At 39.6% G+C, this 22,123-nt stretch overlaps 2 protein-coding genes across 2 annotated transcripts; one reads left to right on the plus strand and one right to left on the minus strand.

Moving 5' to 3' along the window:
- The first annotated feature begins 2,211 nt into the window (after nt 1-2,211).
- LOC145448133 (DNA repair protein RAD51 homolog 1-like) lies at nt 2,212-6,290 on the plus strand. Its single transcript, XM_080326459.1, has 7 exons — nt 2,212-2,464; nt 2,525-2,662; nt 2,728-2,845; nt 3,454-3,545; nt 3,608-3,816; nt 5,240-5,369; nt 5,748-6,290. The coding sequence occupies exons 1-7, from the start codon at nt 2,381-2,383 to the stop codon at nt 5,991-5,993; spliced, it is 1,017 nt and encodes a 338-aa protein (XP_080182585.1). The 5' UTR covers nt 2,212-2,380; the 3' UTR covers nt 5,994-6,290.
- A 3,160-nt stretch (nt 6,291-9,450) lies between these two features.
- On the minus strand, nt 9,451-17,533 carry LOC145448660 (DNA polymerase alpha subunit B-like). The gene is made up of 11 exons (XM_080327111.1): nt 17,389-17,533; nt 16,179-16,300; nt 15,870-16,117; nt 14,816-15,006; nt 13,437-13,696; nt 12,762-12,867; nt 12,212-12,330; nt 12,044-12,156; nt 11,049-11,142; nt 10,819-10,988; nt 9,451-9,863 (listed from the first exon to the last, which is right to left on the minus strand). The coding sequence occupies exons 1-11, from the start codon at nt 17,468-17,470 to the stop codon at nt 9,593-9,595; spliced, it is 1,776 nt and encodes a 591-aa protein (XP_080183237.1). The 5' UTR covers nt 17,471-17,533; the 3' UTR covers nt 9,451-9,592.
- Nucleotides 17,534-22,123: the final 4,590 nt, after the last annotated feature.

A 22,123-nucleotide genomic window follows, 5' to 3' on the forward strand; every position in this document is an offset into this window, starting at 1 on the left:
TGCCTAATCGCGTCGAGCAAGTGCGACGGTGAAGATATCGTGCCATGTAACGGGTTAAGCAGCTGCGGCAGCTGGTCTTGTAGAAATTTCAATAAATTGCAGCTCCATTACGGTGGCGTTCTGAAGGAAATGGCCGCGGCCAAAAATTTTTGTTCGTTTTTTCCTTCAATTTGAGACCACATCATTTTTAGAGCGCAGTGCCCCTTTAATTCAGGTAACAAACACTCTCACAGCAACATTTGCACGCTATGGCTTAACGTCGACAAGGTGATTTGGTTCGACCATATAGTCGTTATAACACCTGTAAACGACTATAATAGCATACTAATCTACAACGTAGCTACGTTGTAAATTGCTATGATAATAGAGTATACGACCTTGAACTCATCAAGTACCACTCTTGCTAAGCCACTCGGTGTCTTGTCTATCACATTTTACATCCTCTGCCTTGCGAAACATAATTCTATTTCATACGCCCTGTTTACGAGATGTCTGAACAAAGCCTTTTAGGTTTACCATATTTTTTAATCCCGAAATGAGGATACTTTTTGAAAATCATTGAAGTTAGTTTACCGAAACTGAAACAGCTGCGAAAAGGTCGATCGCATCAGCACTCTGATGATTCAACTCCCGAATGGCCCGTTCGAAAGTCCGCATACCTATTTAGCGTCATTTATGCCGATTTTCAGTTGACCCTGTCCGTTAGTCTAGCTGTAAAAGCTGTAAAGGGGGACGAATTGCCAAAAAGGAGGACATTTAGGTGTCCTCGGAGGACATTTTCAATTTCCTGAAAAAGGATGATAAATCCTTCTGTGTGGTTATTGGCAGAGGTGGTCAAAGTAGTCGAGAAAGCTACTCAAGTAGATGTAGAAGTAGGGATGAAAAAATCTAATCAAGTACGAGTAGAAGTATTTCTTCCAAGCAACCTAAAACTACTTGAAGTAGAAGTAGAATTGGTTAACTTTCCCTGATTCCCTGATACTTCCGTCGACACATATTTGTCACTACTGCAGCAATTGACTGTTTATAGTGTCTCTGGTGATCTGTATAAAAGTATAGCTAACCAAACGCCTTGGTGCTCGGCTTATTGGAGATAGCCTGTTGCTCTTGGTGAGGTTCTTCGTAACAGATATTCTCATTACAATGGTTTATTCAGAACGTTGCAGTAGTTTGCGTATAGAGTCTCATAATCAAAGTAATCTCTAACACGTGTTACCTACACTTATATAGAAGTCTCGACTCTCGAGTAATCACAACAAGAAGTAGTTTCTTATCCGAGACATAGCCAAATATCATGGACGAGTGATCACAGCGGGATAACTGCACTACGTAACTTATGTGCGCGAAGCGCAACAAAATTTCTGGGCATAACTTGACTTTTATGAATTTTAAATGTTGGTACTCCGTGAAAACAGTCCTGAAATTCCTCAGGCTATCTTTCCTATCGGGAGATTAAACTACTTCTTCTTGACAAACTGAAAGTATGAAAAGTAAGCAAGTAGATCACAAAATATTACGAAGTAGAAGTAGAGGAAATCAGATCTACTTGAGATAGTACCAGAAGTAAAGAAAAACTACTTGAGTACTTCAAAAACGTAGAAGTACTTCGTTACTGCGACCACCTCTGGTTATTGGTAACCCTCTCAACAATGAACGAACATCTTTGATTTGATACACTACAGTGGACACAGGCGCGGGACTTTTGTTATTGTTGACGTTGACCGTATCGCCGATCGGTCGACGGTCGTGTATGCCATGGTGCAATATTTTTCAATTCATGATGTTAATAAATGAACTAGGACGTAGTAGGTCAGGACATAAAGACATTGCTGGATAGTTTTCCAAGTTTGAACGATTAGCAAAGATTCAGGCCCGCAGTGCTGAAGTTTCTGTTGATTTTAGATTTTGTCATTCTGCTTTTATCAATGCTGACATGTTCTGGTGTCCTAAGGTAAAGGTAAATGCACATGCCATACGCTAAGTCCCTACTGGCATCTCGGTACGTTTTGCCTGATTTATCAGGTGAGCAGCGATGATTCTCAAAGTTAGAGTAATTTAATCAAAAATGATGAAAAATAAAACGTAGTGTGAGAGACTGAGAGTGAGCACAGGACACCAATTCCATACAGGCGCTAAGTTGCTAACCGCTCCACAAAGAAGCGCATTTACGTTTCAAGTTACCATATTTTGACATTTCTTGTTGCGTTTCTAGGCGTTTTGGCCGGAGTGGAATTGGTGGCAACGTCACGCAGGATTTTCTGTTTAATTCCTTAATTATTCTATATAGAAAAGCTCTCATCACGCAGGATTTATTTCAAAAAATGGACAGAGATTCCATATAGGCGTTTTGGTAAAGTATATATTGAACAAAAGGTACGATATGTCAATGCAAGTAAATAATGCTGCTCAAGAAACCATTGATGACGATGAAATGTGCGGACCACTTCCTATAGGGAAGTTGGAGGTGGATATTTTTGCAATTCAAACGTCTCGTTTTTCTGAGACTGTATTTTTATCGGTGCAGCAACACGGTATCAGCGGAAGTGATATCAGAAAACTAGAGGAACATGGATATCATTCCGTTGAGTCACTTGCTTACGCCACTAAGAAGCAGCTAATTGCGGTGAAGGGAATCAGCGAAACAAAGGCAGACAAAATTTCAGTAAGCCCGTAACTAGTATTTCTGGAGATAAAATGTAAATTTTTCATACCTTGTGAACAATTAAGATTGAAGCTGCCAAATTGGTTCCAATGGGTTTCACGACAGCGACTGAATTTCACCAAAGAAGATCGGAAATCATACAAATTACCACCGGTTCAAAGGAGCTTGACAAGCTGTTGCAAGGTGATATTCTCAATTCTGTAATCTAGCAATTACTGATGATCAAAATGTCTGGGATTGAATCAAAGAAATGCCCAAATATTAGCAGAACAATGATTTGAAGATTTATATGAGTATGGAAATTTTAAGAGCTTGTTGGAGGTACAGAACTTCAATATACAATTGAATAGTATATTCGTATTGAAATGAAACCGAATATTTTCGGCTGACACTCGTCAGGGGTTATCGTTAGCAACTAGTAGAGAATGGAAAAGACCATCATATCTCAACAATCGTATAACAAAATATGATGTGAACAGAATGAAATTTCGAATACGACAGCGTTCAAAGTACTACTTTAGATGTTTTTGTTGACACAGCCTTGGCTGGTGTATTTTAATAAAAGTCGACTCCAAGGCACACAAATGAAAGAAAATTTCAAACTGCATGCCAATATTCCAAAATGAAATGGTTTCCTATAAAAATCATTCCTCTGTTATTCCTAATCTGTATTTTGAAACTTTATTTTGTTTAATTATGCATCATAGTTTATTTAACACAAGATTTTGATCTCAATTTTGATTAGGCTACTGAGCAAGGGACTAGACTTTTGCACACTTTGATGTTTACAGGTGGTTTCGAAACCGGATCAATAACAGAACTGTTTGGCGAATTCCGTTCTGGAAAATCTCAAGTTTGCCATACTATCGCCGTAACATGTCAGGTACACGAATGCAAGCTTCTATTTGGTTCTTCATATATTTTATAATGTCGCATAATTTGCAGCTACCAGTAGACCAAGGTGGCGGCGAAGGCAAATGCATGTACATTGATACCGAGGGAACATTCAGGCCAGAACGGTTGCTTGCAGTGGCAGAAAGGTACGGACTGAATGGGACCGACGTTCTGGACAACGTGGCCTACGCTAGGGCTTATAACAGTGACCATCAAAGCAAACTTTTGATACAAGCCGCGGCTATGATGTCAGAAACAAGGTATGATATCATCTTATCAGAATTGGTCAATAATTAAGTACTACATCTTTGGAGTATTCAAGTTTGTTTTGCCTGATCACTACGTGTTATAATTTACTCGATTCTAGACTTCTTCCACTGCTATTTAACAGTTATTTAGGAAAAGCCACTTATTACTCATTGAATATTGCAAGGTACAAAGTAGTTTTCGGATGGCTTTGCACCACTTTTGTAACTGAAATTGTCAAACAACTAAGCGTAATAGCCCAGATGTTGCGTTAACTTGGTATGTTTTTGACAATTGAACTTGTTTTTATTGTCTTCAGTCATTTTAAATCAGTCACATAATGAAATAAATCTGCATGCCATCTCTGATTAATTGCCATAAGTATCCGAGCCCTCACCCTATTCTACTTTCTGCAATTACTTCCTAGAGTACTTTTTGTTTTCACTTCGTTTTCTATCTTTTTTTGATGTGGTTTCGACATGTTTTGAAAACCACTATTTGTAGTTGTCATTGAGTAGAAATTTACAGCGTTGCTTCTACTTGGGTATAAACGCTAACTCTACACCAGTGGTTCTCAACCTTCTTGTCTTTTCCGACCCCTTTCAGATCGTCACGGATCCCTGCGGACCCCCACAAAGTTTTAGTTCAAATTTAGCTCAATTATCGTGCAACCGTCGTCTGTCTTGTGTAAATGATAACTGTAGGTTTAGTGATAAACAGCAACAAAATGACTTTTCTTGAAAATAAAATCATATACTATTCATGTAGAAATTGGGTTGACTTCTATTATTTCGAAGCGAATTCTGCAACTGCATTTCTTGAAATACGTGGTCGTGTCTTGAAAATCCGCCCCTTCGATTTGATATGAACAAGTGCTGAAAATCCATTTCCACTAATATAAGTGGTGGTGAATGTAATAATAACGCGTAACGCTTCCGACGACAAATTTGGGTATGATCGCAACAAATATGGCACCAAAATTGACAAACAAATTTCTTTAATGAACATATAACTTCAAGCCTGGTCATTTCCATCTAGCAGCTTATCTTGAAGTTATTGTGAAAAAAGTGGTTGTGTATATCACAGGAGAAAATGGATTTTTGTAAACATTTCGACCTTACTCATCCAACTTTTTTTCCACAATTCCCAACAAAACATCTCTAAACAGCAAAATGTTTGTATCAGTAGGCCATTGGCAATTTAACAATTAAAATTAGTCTGCACAGTAGGACGTTTTGCCTCAGATGACCATCCTGTTGATGTGAGCTCTGGAGTTTTACTAGTAATGAAGCGAAACTGCCGCGTGATTTTCCGAATTTAAAAAATACAAATATGGTTATCAACTAATTTGAGGCTTCGCGGAGCCCCGGTTGAGAACCACTGCTCCACACATTATATGCCCGTAATGTTGTTAATATGTTGCCGTATTTGATTCAGATATGCTTTACTGGTGGTGGATAGTGCAACTGCAATGTACAGAACTGACTATAGCGGGCGAGGGGAATTGTCCGAGAGGCAAATGCATCTTGCAAGGTTTCTCCGTAAACTTCTCAGACTTGCGGATGAGGTGGGATTTATATTTTTTTGAATTGTTAAAGTTGCAGTTAAAGTATAGCAATTTTATATTTGAAGCTTCAGTAACTTTTGCACCTTTAAATGGTCCATATCTGCATAAGAATATTACCAGGACTAGGCAGAATCATTTGAGTATTCAAATCTAAACCGAGTATTAATTCTAATGATTTGAGTCTAGTCTGCTGGCCACTAAAAGTTGTTTTTGTCAACGAAAATTATTGTTTAGGGAGTTTTTTTCATGCTGTTACGACGTCAGTATCAGTGATAATTCAATACTTACTGGATTCAGAATCGAAATACTCGGGTACTAGATTTTGCCCAGTTAGTAGCCACAATGTTACGACACTGTTACAATTGGAACCTTTTTCAGTTTGGTGTTGCCATAGTCATCACCAACCAGGTGGTGGCCCAAGTGGATGGCGGGGCCATGTTTTGCGCCGATCCAAAGAAGCCGATAGGTGGCCATATTATGGCTCATGCGTCAACGACAAGATTGTACTTCCGCAAGGGCAGAGGAGAAAACCGAATTTGTAAAGTTTACGATTCACCCTGCCTTCCCGAGTCCGAGGCCACTTTTGCTATTAACGCCGATGGTATTGGTGATGCCAAAGATTAGTGGCTCTACGGAAGATGAAGAATTTTCCTTCCGGATGTTAGCTCGTTCGATCCATTGTTGTTTATGTGATAACTGCACTTGTAGTCTTCGTCACAAGAGGCTACGTCTGCTTTGGCTAAAATTCTTTAGAACACAAATCCGTGCTACAAACCCGTAAAGCAAAAATCCATGTGAGACGCGATTACTACAATACTACTACCTTCACAGTGGATTCAAGTTCTGATTTTGAAAGTTGTTGTGCTGCTATTATGCTTTTCCTTCTGCCTGTACGTTGCAATAAAACTTTTTCAGACACAATATAGTATTCGAGAGTTTATCCTTGGCAGATGATTTGGTGCATGTCATATAGTAGTAGAACTTCGAAACCTTGTAGTATGTACGACTGTACAGTAGGGCTGTTCAAAAATTACTTTTTTTTCCGGATTCCAGCCATTCAGTGATTAAATTGTCAGGTTACCCTAAAAAACGCTGCACACCAAATTTGGTTCAATTCTAACAAGTATAGGGCTCCGCGGATCCAATTAAAATTTTTAATTTATACAGGAAAATTGAAAAAAAATTTTTCAATTTTTTCTGTCAACCCTGTGAAATTGTTGAGCTGTCTTCAGAGACGATTCAAAAAAAAATTGACTCAATTCGGACTAGTAGAAGTGGAGTTTTTGTTGATAATCCTCGGATTATCCACCGATCAAGGATAATCCGAGGATTATCAACAAAAAACATTAATAACTCCACTTCTACTAGTCCAAATTGAGTCAATTTTTTTTGAATCGTCTCTGAAGACAGCTCAACAATTTCATGGGGTTGACAGAAAATTTGAAATTTTTTTTTTTAATTTTCCTGTATAAATTGAAATTTCTTATTTGAAATGTGGAGCCCTATACTTGTTAGAATTGAACCAAATTTGGTTCGCAGCGTTTTTTAGAGTAACCTGACAATTTAATCACTGAATGGCTGGAATCTGAAAAAAAAGTTATTTTTGAACAGCCCTACTGTACAGTACAACTGAACATTATTGTTCAAAAAAAATCTTTTCCCTCTGATTTCACTGGCTATACTTGATAAAATTGTTAGGTTAGTTAAAAAAACGCAGCACACTAACTTTGGCTCCATTCCAACAAGCAGAAGTTTGGAATTTAACTCGAAATTTTTCTGTCGACCCCATACAGTTATTGCAGTAGAAAAATTTGGATTTGAATAAAATAGTATTCACGGTGACTAACGCTTTAATTATCTATTTTAAAATCATGGAATTAGAAATTTTTCTACTGCAATAACTTCGCTTCTAGTGGTTGGAATTGAGCCACATTTGGTGTGCATCATCTCTACCGACAGCCCAACAATTTTATGGGGTCGACAGAAAAATTTCGAGTTTTTATTTTTTGTGATAAATTCCAAACTTTCTACTGGTTGGAATCGAGCCAAAGTTGGTCTGCAGCGTTTTTTTTTAACCAACCTAACAATTTTATCAAGTAGCCAGTGAAATCAGTAGGAAAAGATTTTTTTTTTGAACAGCCGTAGTGTACAATGTACATGGATCATTGAACTGTACTCGTTAACTGGAATTGCAGTCTTAAATTTTCATGAATGGCACAAATTTCGTATACAAATGGACTCTGGTTGAACAGGTAAGATGGCTCCAGCGCGCAGCTACAACACTACAGTTTGGAACGAACGACTTAAATCTCGGTTTTGCAGTTGATGGGAGAATTGGTCGGTGGATATACGAGTATTATTAGAGCTGAAGATGGGCTCGGTTCATTTCATGGTTAAAAAGTCGAATCTACGGTCATTTTTCGTTGGATTTCATGCCTAAATGTCTGGCTACGGACAGAAATCACCCAAGGACTTGGAGGCCATTAGGATGTACGATATTCGTGAAACTGAATTTTCGGATGGAATTTCTAATCATTTTCGTCATTGCCACGTACACGTGCAAGCAGGGCCGTAACAGCACTTCGTCAGGCACCCCCAAAACGTTGGTCTTGGGCCCCCACATAATGATGATGAACCGATGAACCCCCGATGAACCCCCCTCACGCTATCCGCTGTTTACCGTTATACTTGTCGTCTAGATTGCCACCCTTGAACAGGGCCAGCTCTTCTCGCCTAGACGCGCGAAATTTTTTTATAATTCATGACTGAATCGGCCGATATTATCGAGAATTGCATATATATTGCTATTAATTTTTATCCTCGAACTGCTCACGTAATCAGATTTACAGGTGAGGTGTGTTTGAAAAGGTAGGGCCCCTCAATAATAATTAAAGACCTTCGGGCGTATACCCGTTGGCAGGAGCAAAACAGCACTTCGTCAGGCCCCCCAAAAAAACTTGGGTCTTGGGCTACCACAGGGTGATAAACCTACCCCGGATCACGTTGTTCGCTTTTGCCACGAAATTAGCCGTACTGTGTAACGAAACAGCGCGAAGCGCGAAAATTTTCGATAAATCATGATAAAATCGGTCAAAAAGATAGGGAATTGCATATCTATTGCTATCAATTTCTTGTCCTCTCTGCTCACGTAATCAGATTTACCGGCAGAGTTGAGTAAGGTGTCTTGGAAACTGTAGGGCCCTTTGGTACGACTCCGTAACATGATGTTATTTAGTGACCTCCTGTCTGCTATATCAAAATATATAGAATCGCCCAAACGTAGGCTTCTAAACTAAGAGACGCACACGATTTCAAATTGGTATTTCTTCACTGGCATATAATTTTTCCCTGCGGGATGGTATTTGTCTTGTGAGGTTCAGATTGCCAAGACAGGAATATTCGGCGCCAGTCATTTAGGCGCCTATGGACAATTAAACCTATTTGTATATATAACGAAGTTTTCGGTCAACATAAGGGCGGTCCTTTTCGGCCAAGGTTTTCTCGCTGCCGACTTCTTGGAGTCGCATGTTACATGGCCTAAAACTTTGTATGTCTTGGTAAATCGTGGCGCGGTAATGGCCAATGCCGACATGCCCATTTCTATAATCTTGCGTATATTTTCTTGGGGGAAGAGTACTCAAAATTCAAGCCATTTAGCAACTTGAAATCGCGCCTAGCGCGAAAAACTTGGATGAATTTTCAAAAAATACTCTATAATTTATGCTAATTCACGAAATATTTTGCCCCCCCCCCCCAATTGGGGGTTTTGGGGTGCGGCAGTTACGGTCCTGCGTGCAAGTAACACAAAACTCCATTCACGACTCTAACCGTTAGTTTGTGAGCTACGCATTGCACTTACAGAAGTCCAGTACAAATAACTTTTTTGACGACTCAACTGTATTTCCAGAACATGACTGCTCATCACCAGACTTGGATAACTAGATAATTCTAGTTGTCTAATTTCACTAAATTAGAGCGAAATGCCGGTAATCTAATTTGGAAAATTTTCTAGTTGTCCAAGTCTGCTCATCACAGCGGAACCATAATAACATCACCTGCCAACTCACATTAACAACAAGAATACAAAGGAAAATACTTTATTATGAATATTAAAAGTTAAAATCGACTAAAATCATATCAAAGCGAACATTCTTTTACATCCTAACAACTTGAGCCGTAATACCATTACAAACATTAAAACTATATAAAAGCGAACATTCCCATCATATCCTGACGACTTGAGCGCTAAAACCGTTACAGATATTTCCGCCACCGTCCTCGGGTTCGATCAATATCTGAGCGTAAGTTCCCCCGGACGTGCCTTTGGTGAGTCTGCCCGGATTCACGCAGACGCAATCCTCCAACGGCTTGACAAACGATTTCAGATCGGAGGGCAAAATCAAAACGTCCGGATGCTTCGCCAAGAAGCCGTATCTTTCAGCGGCGTTGTAGTCGACGTTGAGGTTCTCATTCGATGGGCAAAGTGGATAGAAGCTAAATGAATTATTCAACAAAAAAGAATATTAGTCATGGGCCATCAAATTAGTCAATCACTCACGCAGAAAGTAATGGTGTAAATACTTACGTAATTAAAGGAGTAGAGGAAGAAAAAAACACTAGTAGAAAACAGTAGCACTGCTTCACTACAGGTCAGCTTAGCCTGTCAGACACATGCTGCTTTTCAACAGATCAAAGTGACAGTGATAATAGAAGTCGGAAACACAAAACCAACCTTCTAGGATCACTGTGTTTTCGAAACGCTGCTAATTCCTAACATGTCTCGCCGACACACTTACAAAGTCTGCAACGCAAAATAAGTGATGACTAGGGCAAGTTATTGCAATTTTTTTAAAAATTAAATACTAACAAGTTATTTAGTTTATTGTTTCAAACTGTTTGAAGGAATCTTATATCTTATTGGATTTTTCAATCAACTTTTTCCGATTTTTTTATGCATCTAACTTTTTACTGGAAATATTTGGCACTACATGTAAATAGATCGCTCGATTATTTCACTGTCGTTCAAATTTGAGGACCTTTCTGATTTGACGTTCATTCAGGCTAGACCGCCGAAATTTGTATTTTCAATAGGGTCAATTTTTTCAGACTGTTGATTTTGTTGTCAACATAGAGTTTTGCTTAAGGGCCTTGGATACGAAACGATTCGAGTATCTCATACCCTAATAATCTCAAGGAACTTGTCCATAAATGCAACTTTTCTAAAAAATAAGTGCAACTTCCCACGGATTTGACTGCAATAAAAACTTGCGCTAGTGATGCCATCACAAATCGGTGCAATTTTCGGTAATATACCAATTTTCCCCTACAGTGGACGCAGGGAGCTATCTTGTAAAGTTGTTCAAGGTTCACTCACGAAAGTTATGCAAACATATCCCAACTACTTTCTGCTTTACAATAGTCACTGCGTTAGCCGCATGCGAGTACACACCTCCTTTGCTGTATCAAGTGCTGGGCCAGCCTTCCGATCCTGTCGGTCGGACCTGACGACGATTTACTGATCTCTTCCGCGCACAAATGAAACAAGACATCGTTAGAAGTCAGAGCCACCGAGACGCCTTCGATATCGAGCACGCACGGGTCTTGAGCAAAGTACACGTCCTGCAAGCAACTGCGATTCAAAACCGGATAACGAACCGCATATTACTCTATGCCGCATACCTTGCTGGGCAAAGCCGATACGTAGGGTGCTCTGGGATATACTGCATGGCAGCCCGCGTCTCGACTGGATGGTACAAAAACCAGGCTCGTTGACCTAATAAAATGAAGTTGAATTGACTTTTGGAGATACAGAACTTGAATAATATATTCTTGTTGAATTAAACCTGACTATTTTTGCCCGACACTTGTCAGGGGTGATTGTCAGCAACTAGTAGAGAGATCTTTGTATATCAACAGCCGTATCACCAAATAAATTCGACTAATCAAGGTCAATGGGCTGAATGAACTAATTATTACACATGAACTCCTTCAGTTGGTACAAACTAGGCAGGGTTGTAACCAAGTCACACGTCAATCTCACTTTTACAGTTGACTCGAGTCAGGTTGAGTCATTTTCAATTCACATACGAGTCAAGTCGGCTAGTAGAGGGTCGAGCCAGAGTCGTAGTGTTATGGCTAGAGTTCGAGTCATTATGTTCACTGTTCAGTTTAACCCACTTTTTCAACTCTGCTCCAGTGACATAGAATGGCTCATATTCATATTTTACCAATTTTCCTCAGATCTAACAGTTTCTGGTCCTATTTTCCAAGTATCAGGACTGATAGACGAAATTCCAGTGATGTGGTAACTTTACTATTCTTCGAAGTTACAACAAAATGTCCCTCTTGGCCGTCCATGTCTCGGACCATATGACCCGGTTCGAGTCGTGCACATTGCACAATGACCCAAGCACAAGTTGAGTCAATACAAAAATGGACTAGGTTTGGATTGAGTTGAAGATATATGTCAGTCCTGAGACAAAGCAATCAACGCATATATATTCAGAGTGAAGAGATGAAAACAACTCCATGAAATTTAGCCCTTTTTTATAGTTTTCCCAAGAGCAAACAGTGAAATCTGAACGAATCAACAACAGGCCACAAAACATGCCAAATCCACCAAGCGCGTATCGCGCGGCAGAAACAACACCCACGCAAACCACACTAAAACCTACCCCCGCAGAGATTCGACAATATAATTCAGCCTGTCCGCGATCACGTCCTCATAAGAAACCCCAAACTTCACCGTGTTAATCTCGTCGTGCTTGTTGTCGGCGATTGGTCCGATCTTGAAGCAAACGTGAATGAGGACAGGTTTCACTAAAATTGTTCCCATAACTCACGATTATCGTCACGTCTGGACTGCGTTCCTTGACGACACGTATCAAGTCCTGCAGGGGTTCGTAACTGAGGCAGTCTGACGTGGTGAAGGGGCCGGACGCCACGAGAAGGCTGAGAGGATCTATATGAAATGAAGTCCGTTGTTCAATGGGCAGTGTTGGCATCTAGTCTACACTATAGCTCTACTGATGTTACATATTTTCGCAGACATGTCATATAGAAAATACGGAAAGGTAAAAAAGAAGCACTTGTAGAGGGGTTGTATAAATTCAACGGTTAAGTGCATCTTAAAACTAACGCAAAGCCACTAACGACAGTGAAAATCGGTACCATTTAAAAAAAAATGAATTTGATATATTTCTCCAACCCGTTATGTAATACTGCCAAGGTCTACATTTGTCAAACTAAAAAGTAAGTAGTATTGCCTAAATAACTGTTCATGTAGAACGGGATATAGTATAAATACATCTCAATCGACCTCAATTCCGCCAATCAATACTAAATATTCACTGGCTAACAAGCATTTTGAAATAATGCAAGCAATCTTTTTACCCGATTTCAGCGCCACAGACGACGAGGGCAATTTCGGCGTAGAAGTGAACACCTTCGTGGGTATGAACTTCTTCCCGGAGGGATTCGTACCCAATAAGACAACAATCTGAAGAGCGAGGACATTCATAATTCGGCATAACGATACATAACCCAAATAAAATAAGATGCATAGCGTAACAAGACGGAATTATATTATATATCGATTTGGATTGAAAAAAAAAAAAACGAAATCACGAAGACTGATTGTGTGAGGAAATTTCTATTCTCGTATGATTTTTGAGAAACCAAACATTGTTGGATTCGAGTCTCATATCCTGAACAGGAATTACATAGTGAACCTGATCCCGACACACGCCTGGGTCGGCGAAGCAAGATCATAGCTGGACAACTAGATAATTGTTGAATTACAACTAATTACAGCACAATGCCAGCAACCTAGATGTAATCTAATTTCTGCTTTCCTGAAAATGCTACATGAGAACTGTATAGTGTGACTCAATAGCCGTGATAGGTGTACAGACATTTGCCATTCTCTGTTTACGAGCATAAACCCTGATTTGATAGGAACGATATTTGTTTTTTTCTACTTCTTCCTAATTCTAAAAGATGGATCAGTGATCGGGTTACAAACCAACTGAAACCGATATCAACATCACACCCAAATCTGTTAGTCACCTGTCCCGGGAAAAGAGAATACTCCTCCACTTGGCTCAAATCGACGCAGACCGACCGGCCCTCGGAAACGTATTTGCCGCCTTGGAGAAGTACCGACTGGTTGTTGAGTCTACCCACTCCACCGCCCTGGTCGCAGCACACGCGTCCCGTGATGAAGATCGGCTCTTGCGACACCTTGGAACACGGCTGAAACTCGCCGATTTCTTCCGGATGATTCGACTTGATGTCTTCCGAAATTACTTCGATTATTTCGTCCATAACTGACAAAAGATAGTTGCAAGGAACCAAAGATTTCTCATATATATGACACCAGAATATACTGAAGAGACTATTGGAAGTACACGGCTTCAGCATACAATTGAGTAATATATTCATATCAAAATATATTTTTCGATTCGGCGACAACTGCAATGGGTAAAAGCAACAAGGAGAGGATTCAAATTTCAAAAGAACATTTTTGTGGAACAAAAATATTCGGGTTCATTTCAATATGAGTAAATTATCCAAGATGAAACTGGTGCGGAACCTGACAAAATGTGCTTGTACCCAGGCAACAGAATGTTCCAATAGCAAGAATATGCAGCATATATTTACGGTATAGTATTCCTGTGTACAAATTCAAATAATAATAATAATAATATAATAATTTATAGAGCGCCGAATATAACAATATATCATTACTACACTAGGGCGCTGTACATAAAAGGCAATAAAATATAAAAGTAAAGGATATGTATAAAAGACGAAGTGCATAGTTGTAGGGCGGAATGAACACTACTCTAGTTCAAACGCTCGTGCGAATAAAACCGTCTTGATTTTGCGTTTGAAAACATATAGCGAGTCACATAGTCTGATAGAAATTGGAAGATTGTTCCACAGAATGGCGGCCGAGGAAGAAAAGGTTCTCTCGCCGTAAGTCGATGTTCTGACTCTTGGAACGGACAAGAGCTTTTGCGACTGAGAACTGAGTGCACTTCATACCAGCCTAACTACGAATTAGTCTACTGTCCTTTATTTCCAAGCTACCACAAAATCCCTGTGTTCTGTAAGCCTACGTGGTACCACACTGTGGACAAGTTGTTTGTTTTCCGTATCATCATCTAACACAGAAAATATATTTCCTTTCTTTCCAATTCAATTATCTGTACAACTGATATCGGTACTTATGTAACAGTTAAGAGGCTGTTACTGAAGTCTGAATATATCAACAATACACGGTTATAGAAAAGATATAATATCCTAGTGACCTAGTCTGACATCACCAAGAGGAGAGAAACTCCATCTCTGAACGCACCTTTCGCTTCAGACCAGCAGAAAATTTGACAAAATATTTGCCATGAACTTGACAAGCATTAAAACAAATCTCACACTAATCTCACCGTCAGACAAATCCCCTAGTTTCTGGAACATGTAGTGGTATTGGGACTTGATTTTCAATTTATCGTCCATCGAAATAGACACAGCTGTTCTCCGGCCTCGATACGTTGATATCGCCTCGCTGCTTGGTCCAAACTTCACCACCACGTCGCCCGAGTTTGTGCGACTGCCATATTTTTGAGATTGTTGAGAGCTAAACGAATACATTACTGTCATCAGAAATGATTGAACAGTCACTAGCAGTTGGCAATAACATCTAGCATTCCAGTTAAAGCCTGTACTAGTCGTGAAGCACATAATTTGTTGTAAATTGGAGCAGGTTACCATAACAGTATGGAATAGGATGCTGTCTATTTTTGTTTTTGATGTTTTTGCGACATATAAACCGACTCATGATATATATACAATCTGTGCATATACCCTATAACGCTTTCTAAGTCTTGCACCACCCCTCCATGCCATCCGGTAATGAGCTCCAAGCGGGGAAGTCATGGACTAGTCAGACAAGGCCGGGGATCGAACACAGGACCTACATACCAAGAAGCTGGACGGTCCACAATTCACTATCTTGTTAGAATAAGAGTGTAACAAGATCTATTTAGAAAAAGCATATAATTTGACAAAAGTATTTTTCAGATTTCAAGACACCAGAGCTGGACAAAGGTCTGAGTACTTCAATCTTAATTGAGGAGTGAAGTAGATGTTTCAGAGTATCGAAATTTCACATATTTTCCCGTTACTAGCTAGTTCAGCATTCCATATTTCATTATCGCTAAGCCCAACTTAGGAGTCGGTGTCATCAAATTAAGTAGGCCTACGAGAGTCTGAGTTGAAGTAATTAGGCGTCGTTGGAGTTACTAATCGTACGGGAAGTTGGATAGAAATTTGTGTCACTCCTCAGCCCAGTTAGAAACACATCTAGTCAATTTCTATAACAATCAGCAAAGTCACAGGTCAGACAATGACAGACTATTGTTGAATAGAATCGCCTAATTCCATAGCCTACAACGGCACATTATGAGAGAGCCCCGAAAAACATTCACTTATCATTATTACCTCGGAGAAAAAGCTGATGGCGAATAGCTCGACATATTACTTGGTGTCAAAGCCGCTTCTTTCTTGGCGGAATACGGCGTTCGTACTTGACTCGTGGATTTACGAGGCTTTGGAGTACCGTAGGCACTCAAAAGGTCATCTTCTCCGAGACCCATTGAAGGATCCATACTTCTGTCCAAAGACAAATTCCCTCTTCTCCTATTTGAGGACGGAGTCTGATTGTTTTTCGTTTTGTTTTTGATTGTTTTCTTAAAGTTAACAGTTGCTTTTGTAATGCACGTGGAAATGAAATCAATTCACTTTGCGCACCTCTAAAAGCAGTTTCTCAACATTGTCTTTATTCAAATTGCAGCCGTGCGTGCTCTGGTATGCCAACCATTCATCCACAATAGCGTCGGCGTCCATTTGGAAAAGAATTGAGATCTCCAACACTATAAAATGCGAGGTTTGATTAGTATACTCAGCAATATAGAAAAAAACAGCCAGTTATAGGCAGTAGTCCGAACTTTTCAAGCTGTTTTGGCATATGACTGAGCGAAATTAGAGGTAATTTTGGCTTGAACACACCCTAGAATGGAATCTCAGTAGCATTTCTGTAATTAAATATGGGGATGGAAATTTTTGTATTCACGAAGTCAACCTACAAAACAGTTTCAGCTAAATACTGATGGAAACAATGGCATTTGTGGTGGGTCAGTCAATTAATTTTATTCATATAGTGAGCTAGAGTTATATACTTGATCGCTCGCTCCACTGATAATTACAACATTTCAATACAATGGAAGATAGGCAGTTGTCTCAACGACTTGGAGTACGGTAGTCTTCCCAATCAGACACCCACCTGGGCCTCGGCGATGTAAAAAAGAAGGCATGTACAGTAATGGCAAGTCAAAGAAGATAATATAAAAGGACAGGCAACAAAAAGAGCTGAAATGTGTCGGAAGGCGAAGAGAATTTGTCCTCTTTTTTGACTTTTTTCAAAGTGTCTTTATGTCCTTTTTTTTTTGAAAAATTGTAATTTTTTTAGTGAACAAACTATAAACTCTGAGTAAATTTAACATTTTTTTCGGATTTTTGCCCGGTATAGAAGTCTGAATATATCGAAAATGTGTCCTCTTTTCAGATTTCCAAAATATGGTAACCCTATATAGGCCTACATAAATATTATCGTAAATTTGACGTAACTTCTATGCAGGGTAACATAAAAAAATAAAACCTGGCACAGCTAAACTATACTGCTAAAAATTCATGAAATACAAAGTACCGTAAGAAATCAAGTATAAGTCTGGTTATTAAATGTGACATTCGATTTGCTGATAAATTTTTGAAAGAAGTGCACCGTAGAAATCGAGTAAATTCATTTGTATGACATCCGTTCTAATCACTCACTTCTAAATATGTATCATGGATCATGCAGATCCAGTTTATTAGGAGATTTTCACAACACGTTTTCGGGTGAATTTACCAAAGTAATATTGTCAACGCAGGTGCAGTGTCACTGATAAATAACGAAACTCACTCTTGTCCAGCGCATCATCTTTTGCGTCGATGTCAAACACCGATAAACTCTCCTGTATCTCTCGAATCGAGGCCACATTCATCGTAAAATAAAACCGATAACGTTAACCAAAGACTAAAACTGAAATGACTTCGGTGTAGAATACAGACACATTTAGAGATGTGAATAAAATAGCAGTCGGTTGAAAAGTAACAGTTAAGCTTCTCAAGTATAGCAGTAGCAGTTATATACCTGCTAACCCAAATCACAGTCAACAGAATAGCACTAAAGCACATATCCTTGACATTCAATAGGCTATATTTATCCCGGTAGTTCTCTGGCATGTTTGATTATTTGAGAAACGAGTGCCACTACATTACAGTCTCAACCAGACCACCACATCACACTAAATAACAGTGCTTATCCTCAGCCAGTCAGCCACCACCCAATTTCAACTGAATGACATTCGGTTACAGAATTAAATCCTATTTGTCATGAAGGGCATAAGGTATAGGCGCTTCTGTAAATATGCTCCAAGAATGGATTTTCTTCAATCTTTGCAGTAAAAAGAGGCTAGGCGACTCCGTATGATAATGACTTCAATCCTAATTAATTGTTAGTGTAAAGTTTAGATTTGATATCGGCGAGTTTAAAAGTAAACTGGTACATTTGCACTATTTCGACTAAATTAGCGGTTAATTGTGACGTAGGTTTTGCCTCCAATATAACTGCTACAAAGTAACAGTTAAAAACCACAGTTAAGGTTTCGAAAGTATAGCAGTTCGTAAAGTCTGCTACTTCAAAATATCGGTTAAGCCATAAAGCCCATCTGTAAGACACATGCGTGCTAAGCGCGCCAAATACTTGCAGTCGATTCGACTCGCTCTGATGATCAGAGATTGGCGGGAAACGATATATGTCATGGTTTTCGGTCCTTCCTTGAAAACGTATTCTACCTACTTTTTTCTGTAACTCATCCCTTGCATCTGTGTGCATGTGCGATGTGCAGCTGAAATAATATCGGCTTAAAATGGGGGATTTCCCGAAAATTCGAGTGCTGCGATTTTACTTAGCCTACTAAAATGCCACATGCGCCAGGGTTTAAGCAGTTGTTGCGGTTTGGGTTGATGCAAAATCTCACTGTAGATATTTTTCCGAGTTCAGGACATCATTTTCATATTGCACACTACCTTATAAATCCTAAAACTTACTTACAACTTTGCATCATTGTGCACAATTCACCATGTAATAGAATGCAAATACACAGCGACATTGTAAATATATTATAATTAAATGAAACGTAAGCACATAGCGAGGAAATGGATAATAAAGCGAAACAACATAACAAAGAAACGAATTAGTTCAACAAAAATTCCAAAACCAATCAGGTGGATGAATGGAAAGAATATTGAAACTTTGAAATCCTTGCCGAAGATCTTCCACGGCTTGTAAGAGACTGGCAAAATTTCATCATACGCGCCGCCGTATCGTTAAGTTCTTGACCAGCGCTTGTCCAGAGCAGGTGAGCCCTAGGGGTGTTAAAAAAACGTTTTTTTCAAATTTCATCGGCTTTTGTCAAATCGTTAGGATACCCAAAAAAACGTAGCCCACCAATTATTTTTGTGGGGGGATGACCGCGCGGTCATCCCAAATTCAATTCAGATGTACATTCATTCGTAGCATTCATTCAGTAAAATTTCAAACACAGATTGTCATTCGATCACACATTCATATAGCCTACCCGCATACAGTCATCTCAATTTCAATTTATTTTCCAGGATTCATCATCGTCGTCGATCGCTCATTCGTCATCATCCTTGCGTCATCGTGTTTCCGTCATCAGCATTCTCGTTCGCCATCCTCCATTCTCGTTCGCCATCTTCCATTCATGTCTCCGCGTCATCATCGTTCTCGTTTGCCATCGTCTAATCGAGTCTTCAGGTTTTTGTTTTCCAGGGTTGTAACCAAGTCACAGAAGGCTCCGAGTCACAAGTCAATCCGAGCGAGATAGTGTAATGGTTATGCGTCCGGCTTCTCGAGCGGTAGGTCGTGGGTTCGATCCCCGGCCGGGTCATGCCAAAGACTCGAAAAATGGTATCCTCAGCTATCCTGCTAGGCGCTCAGCAATCACGGATAGCATGGAGGAGAAAAAAAAAACGGGGGCGCAGACTAGATGACCTCATGGGGCCGTATCGCAACTCCGTCGCCAAAGCATCTCGATGGTGCAGGCGAGAAAGAATATCATATCTCTCTCTCTCAATCTCTGTTTTATACTTTTGACTCGAGTCAAGTCGAGTCATTTTCAATTCACCACCGAGTCAAGTCCGAGTCCAAGTCACCGAGCAGAGGTTCGAGTCCGAGTCATGGTATTATGACTTGAGTCGAGTCCAAGTCATTAAGTCCATCAAACATCTGAATTACCGGTACCTACCTATAATATTTATGCTTGAATTTTCTAGGTATATAAGTCATATAGATACATACCTGTAGAGCACTGATTCGTAGGTTACCTGCCGTCATACTGGGATTCTGATTTTATAAAAGTTGGTGCAAGAATGGACATTTTCAACTTGATGTTGATTATTGGAGCAAAATTTGATATTTGAGTGCAATTATATACCTCGAATTCAGTGATAAAGATTATTAATCGTTGAAACCAAACGCAGCTTGTTTATGTTGGCCCAGAGAATTTGGCTAGCCAGACCATATTGATAGAATATGGTCACAGTAAGATAATATTTTCGGTTATTTTACATGAACTTTTCAACAATTGATTTGATGTGTCCGGTAAAACAGTTGTTACTCTGCTTTCGAATAAGACCTAAATTGCTGGTTTCAATATTAACTGTGTTTGTCAAAGGCTGTAAAGGTAATTTCTTTTCCATGTTAGAAGTTTGTTTGTGGTGTTCATGGTGGTGGTTCGACTACACTGGTCATTTTACACCAGGCCGGTTCTTATTATTATTATTCCGTATCTGCCCGATTACCAGTGAACTAGGCACTTGGTGAATTCGGCCGCACAAACTCGGCACTTGGTGAATTCGGCCATGGTAGATCTCGTAGCGGTAGCCTACCGGTCACCATGATTGGTTACTGGAGTGTTTGCTGGTGAACTTGGCACTTTGAGTGGTTGTCAATTTTGTACGGGGGTCAGGGCATGCGTAGACATATCAATCTCCCAGAAAATCAGTAAATTCAATCCAAATTCTAATCCGTTCAGAAAAAAATATATAATCCTAATCCGATCCAAATCCGACAAAATTTCACAAATCCTGTTTTTTCAAATCATAATCCTAATCCATGCTCATCTCTGCTATGGGGGTTGACGAAGTGCTGTTTCGGCCTTGCCTGGATCAGTGCTTCCCGACATGTTGACTTCGCAGTTTACAGTTAAAGGCTTGTTAAATCCACTTTTTATAACTCTGTTTGGTGATATCGAATGGTTCGCATTTATAATATACTAATTTTCGTCATTTTTAGCAGTTTCTGGACGTGTTTTCAAGTAGGGGAGACCGAGGACAATTGTAACACTTTTTGTATTTTCCAACATTACGTGTTTTTCTCGTTAAAATTTTACTTCCAAAGTTCCAAGCCAACAACTCGATAGTTGATATAAAAACTAAATTGGAACTCAATCAATAATCAATCATGGAAATTTTTGGGTCGCAAAAATTGCTGCTCAAATGTTACAATCGCCCCGTACCCAGGGGCAATTGTACCACCCTTGCGGGGCAATTGTAACAGTGTTATTTATATCTAAACACAAACGAAATGAACAACGAAAACGGAAGAACAAGTTGTAATATTGCATGAAACTAAAGGAAGAGACGTTTGAACGCTTCCAGGCTACGCCCCATCGCAATCATGGCATCTGAATGCAATATCACCCTTCGTGTCTTGTTCAAGCTTAAATAGTACAAGAGACACATTCATTCCATCATCTCTCTACACCTCTTCTACCAAGGTTCTGTTGTTCAGCGTACATAATGGGTTGGTCATTCGGTCATCTGCGAAGGTGCGAAACCGACCTATGGCTAACATATCTTGGTTGAATGGACCGATGATAGTATAGCAAAACGAGGACGCAACATTGTGTGGCGTCAAAGCTATAATGACATTCTTATGTGCTGTACAAAATTAAAATAAATTGTTCACATCAAATATCAAAATGTATAAGTGGGCCATGATCAAAGTCAGAGGACGAGAATTCAGTCATGACCAAATAAGCTCGACACACCAAAAGACGATCAACATGAGAAAGGGTGGTTGAATCACGAAAATAACCGAACCGTCAAATTCACATCACCACTATTGTATGGCCGTTTCGACAGATGATCATGTTAGAATTGGTATCGCAAGGTAGTAGCCTATCTGTTCTGGTGAACTTCTGGCTGTTGCAAGATTATTCTGCAGTAGATGAATGGTAATAACCACACATGAACGAAGATCGACATTCAGAATTGATAACATATTGTAACGGGGCAAAACTAACAGAGTGTTACGATTGCTCCTGACATGCTCGACCATGATTAGTGTCTCAGTATGGTACCTTCCCGGCGATGCAAGTCCTATTCCTTCTATCATCACGGTAGACTATATAGTAACATTGCTCCAGCTACATATATTACGTTGTAACTACCCAGCAAACACAAAACCGTAAAAGGATCATCCGGGATCATCTCGATTAGGTTCTGATTTTCTAAGTGTCGGGGGAATGTCTAAAATACGTAGTAGGGTTGTCTTGTGGTTATATTCA

This window comes from Botryllus schlosseri, chromosome 10, assembly GCF_051294905.1.
Source record: "Botryllus schlosseri isolate E-star chromosome 10, Bs_hap1, whole genome shotgun sequence".
Taxonomy (NCBI): domain Eukaryota; kingdom Metazoa; phylum Chordata; class Ascidiacea; order Stolidobranchia; family Styelidae; genus Botryllus; species Botryllus schlosseri.

Excerpts from the sequence above, each read along its gene's own strand:
- LOC145448133 (XM_080326459.1), top strand. The coding sequence starts at position 2,381 with ATGTCAATGCAAGTAAATAATGCTGCTCAAGAAACCATTGATGACGAT. Across the intron at positions 2,465-2,524 it reads TTCCTATAGGGAAGTTGGAG|CAACACGGTATCAGCGGAAG; the intron begins GTGGATATTTTT and ends TTATCGGTGCAG. Across the intron at positions 3,546-3,607 it reads CTATCGCCGTAACATGTCAG|CTACCAGTAGACCAAGGTGG; the intron begins GTACACGAATGC and ends CATAATTTGCAG.
- LOC145448660 (XM_080327111.1), bottom strand. The coding sequence starts at position 17,470 with ATGAATGTGGCCTCGATTCGAGAGATACAGGAGAGTTTATCGGTGTTT. Across the intron at positions 11,143-12,043 it reads ATTGTCGAATCTCTGCGGGG|GTCAACGAGCCTGGTTTTTG; the intron begins GTAGGTTTTAGT and ends TCATTTTATTAG. Across the intron at positions 10,989-11,048 it reads TATCGGCTTTGCCCAGCAAG|GACGTGTACTTTGCTCAAGA; the intron begins GTATGCGGCATA and ends AGTTGCTTGCAG.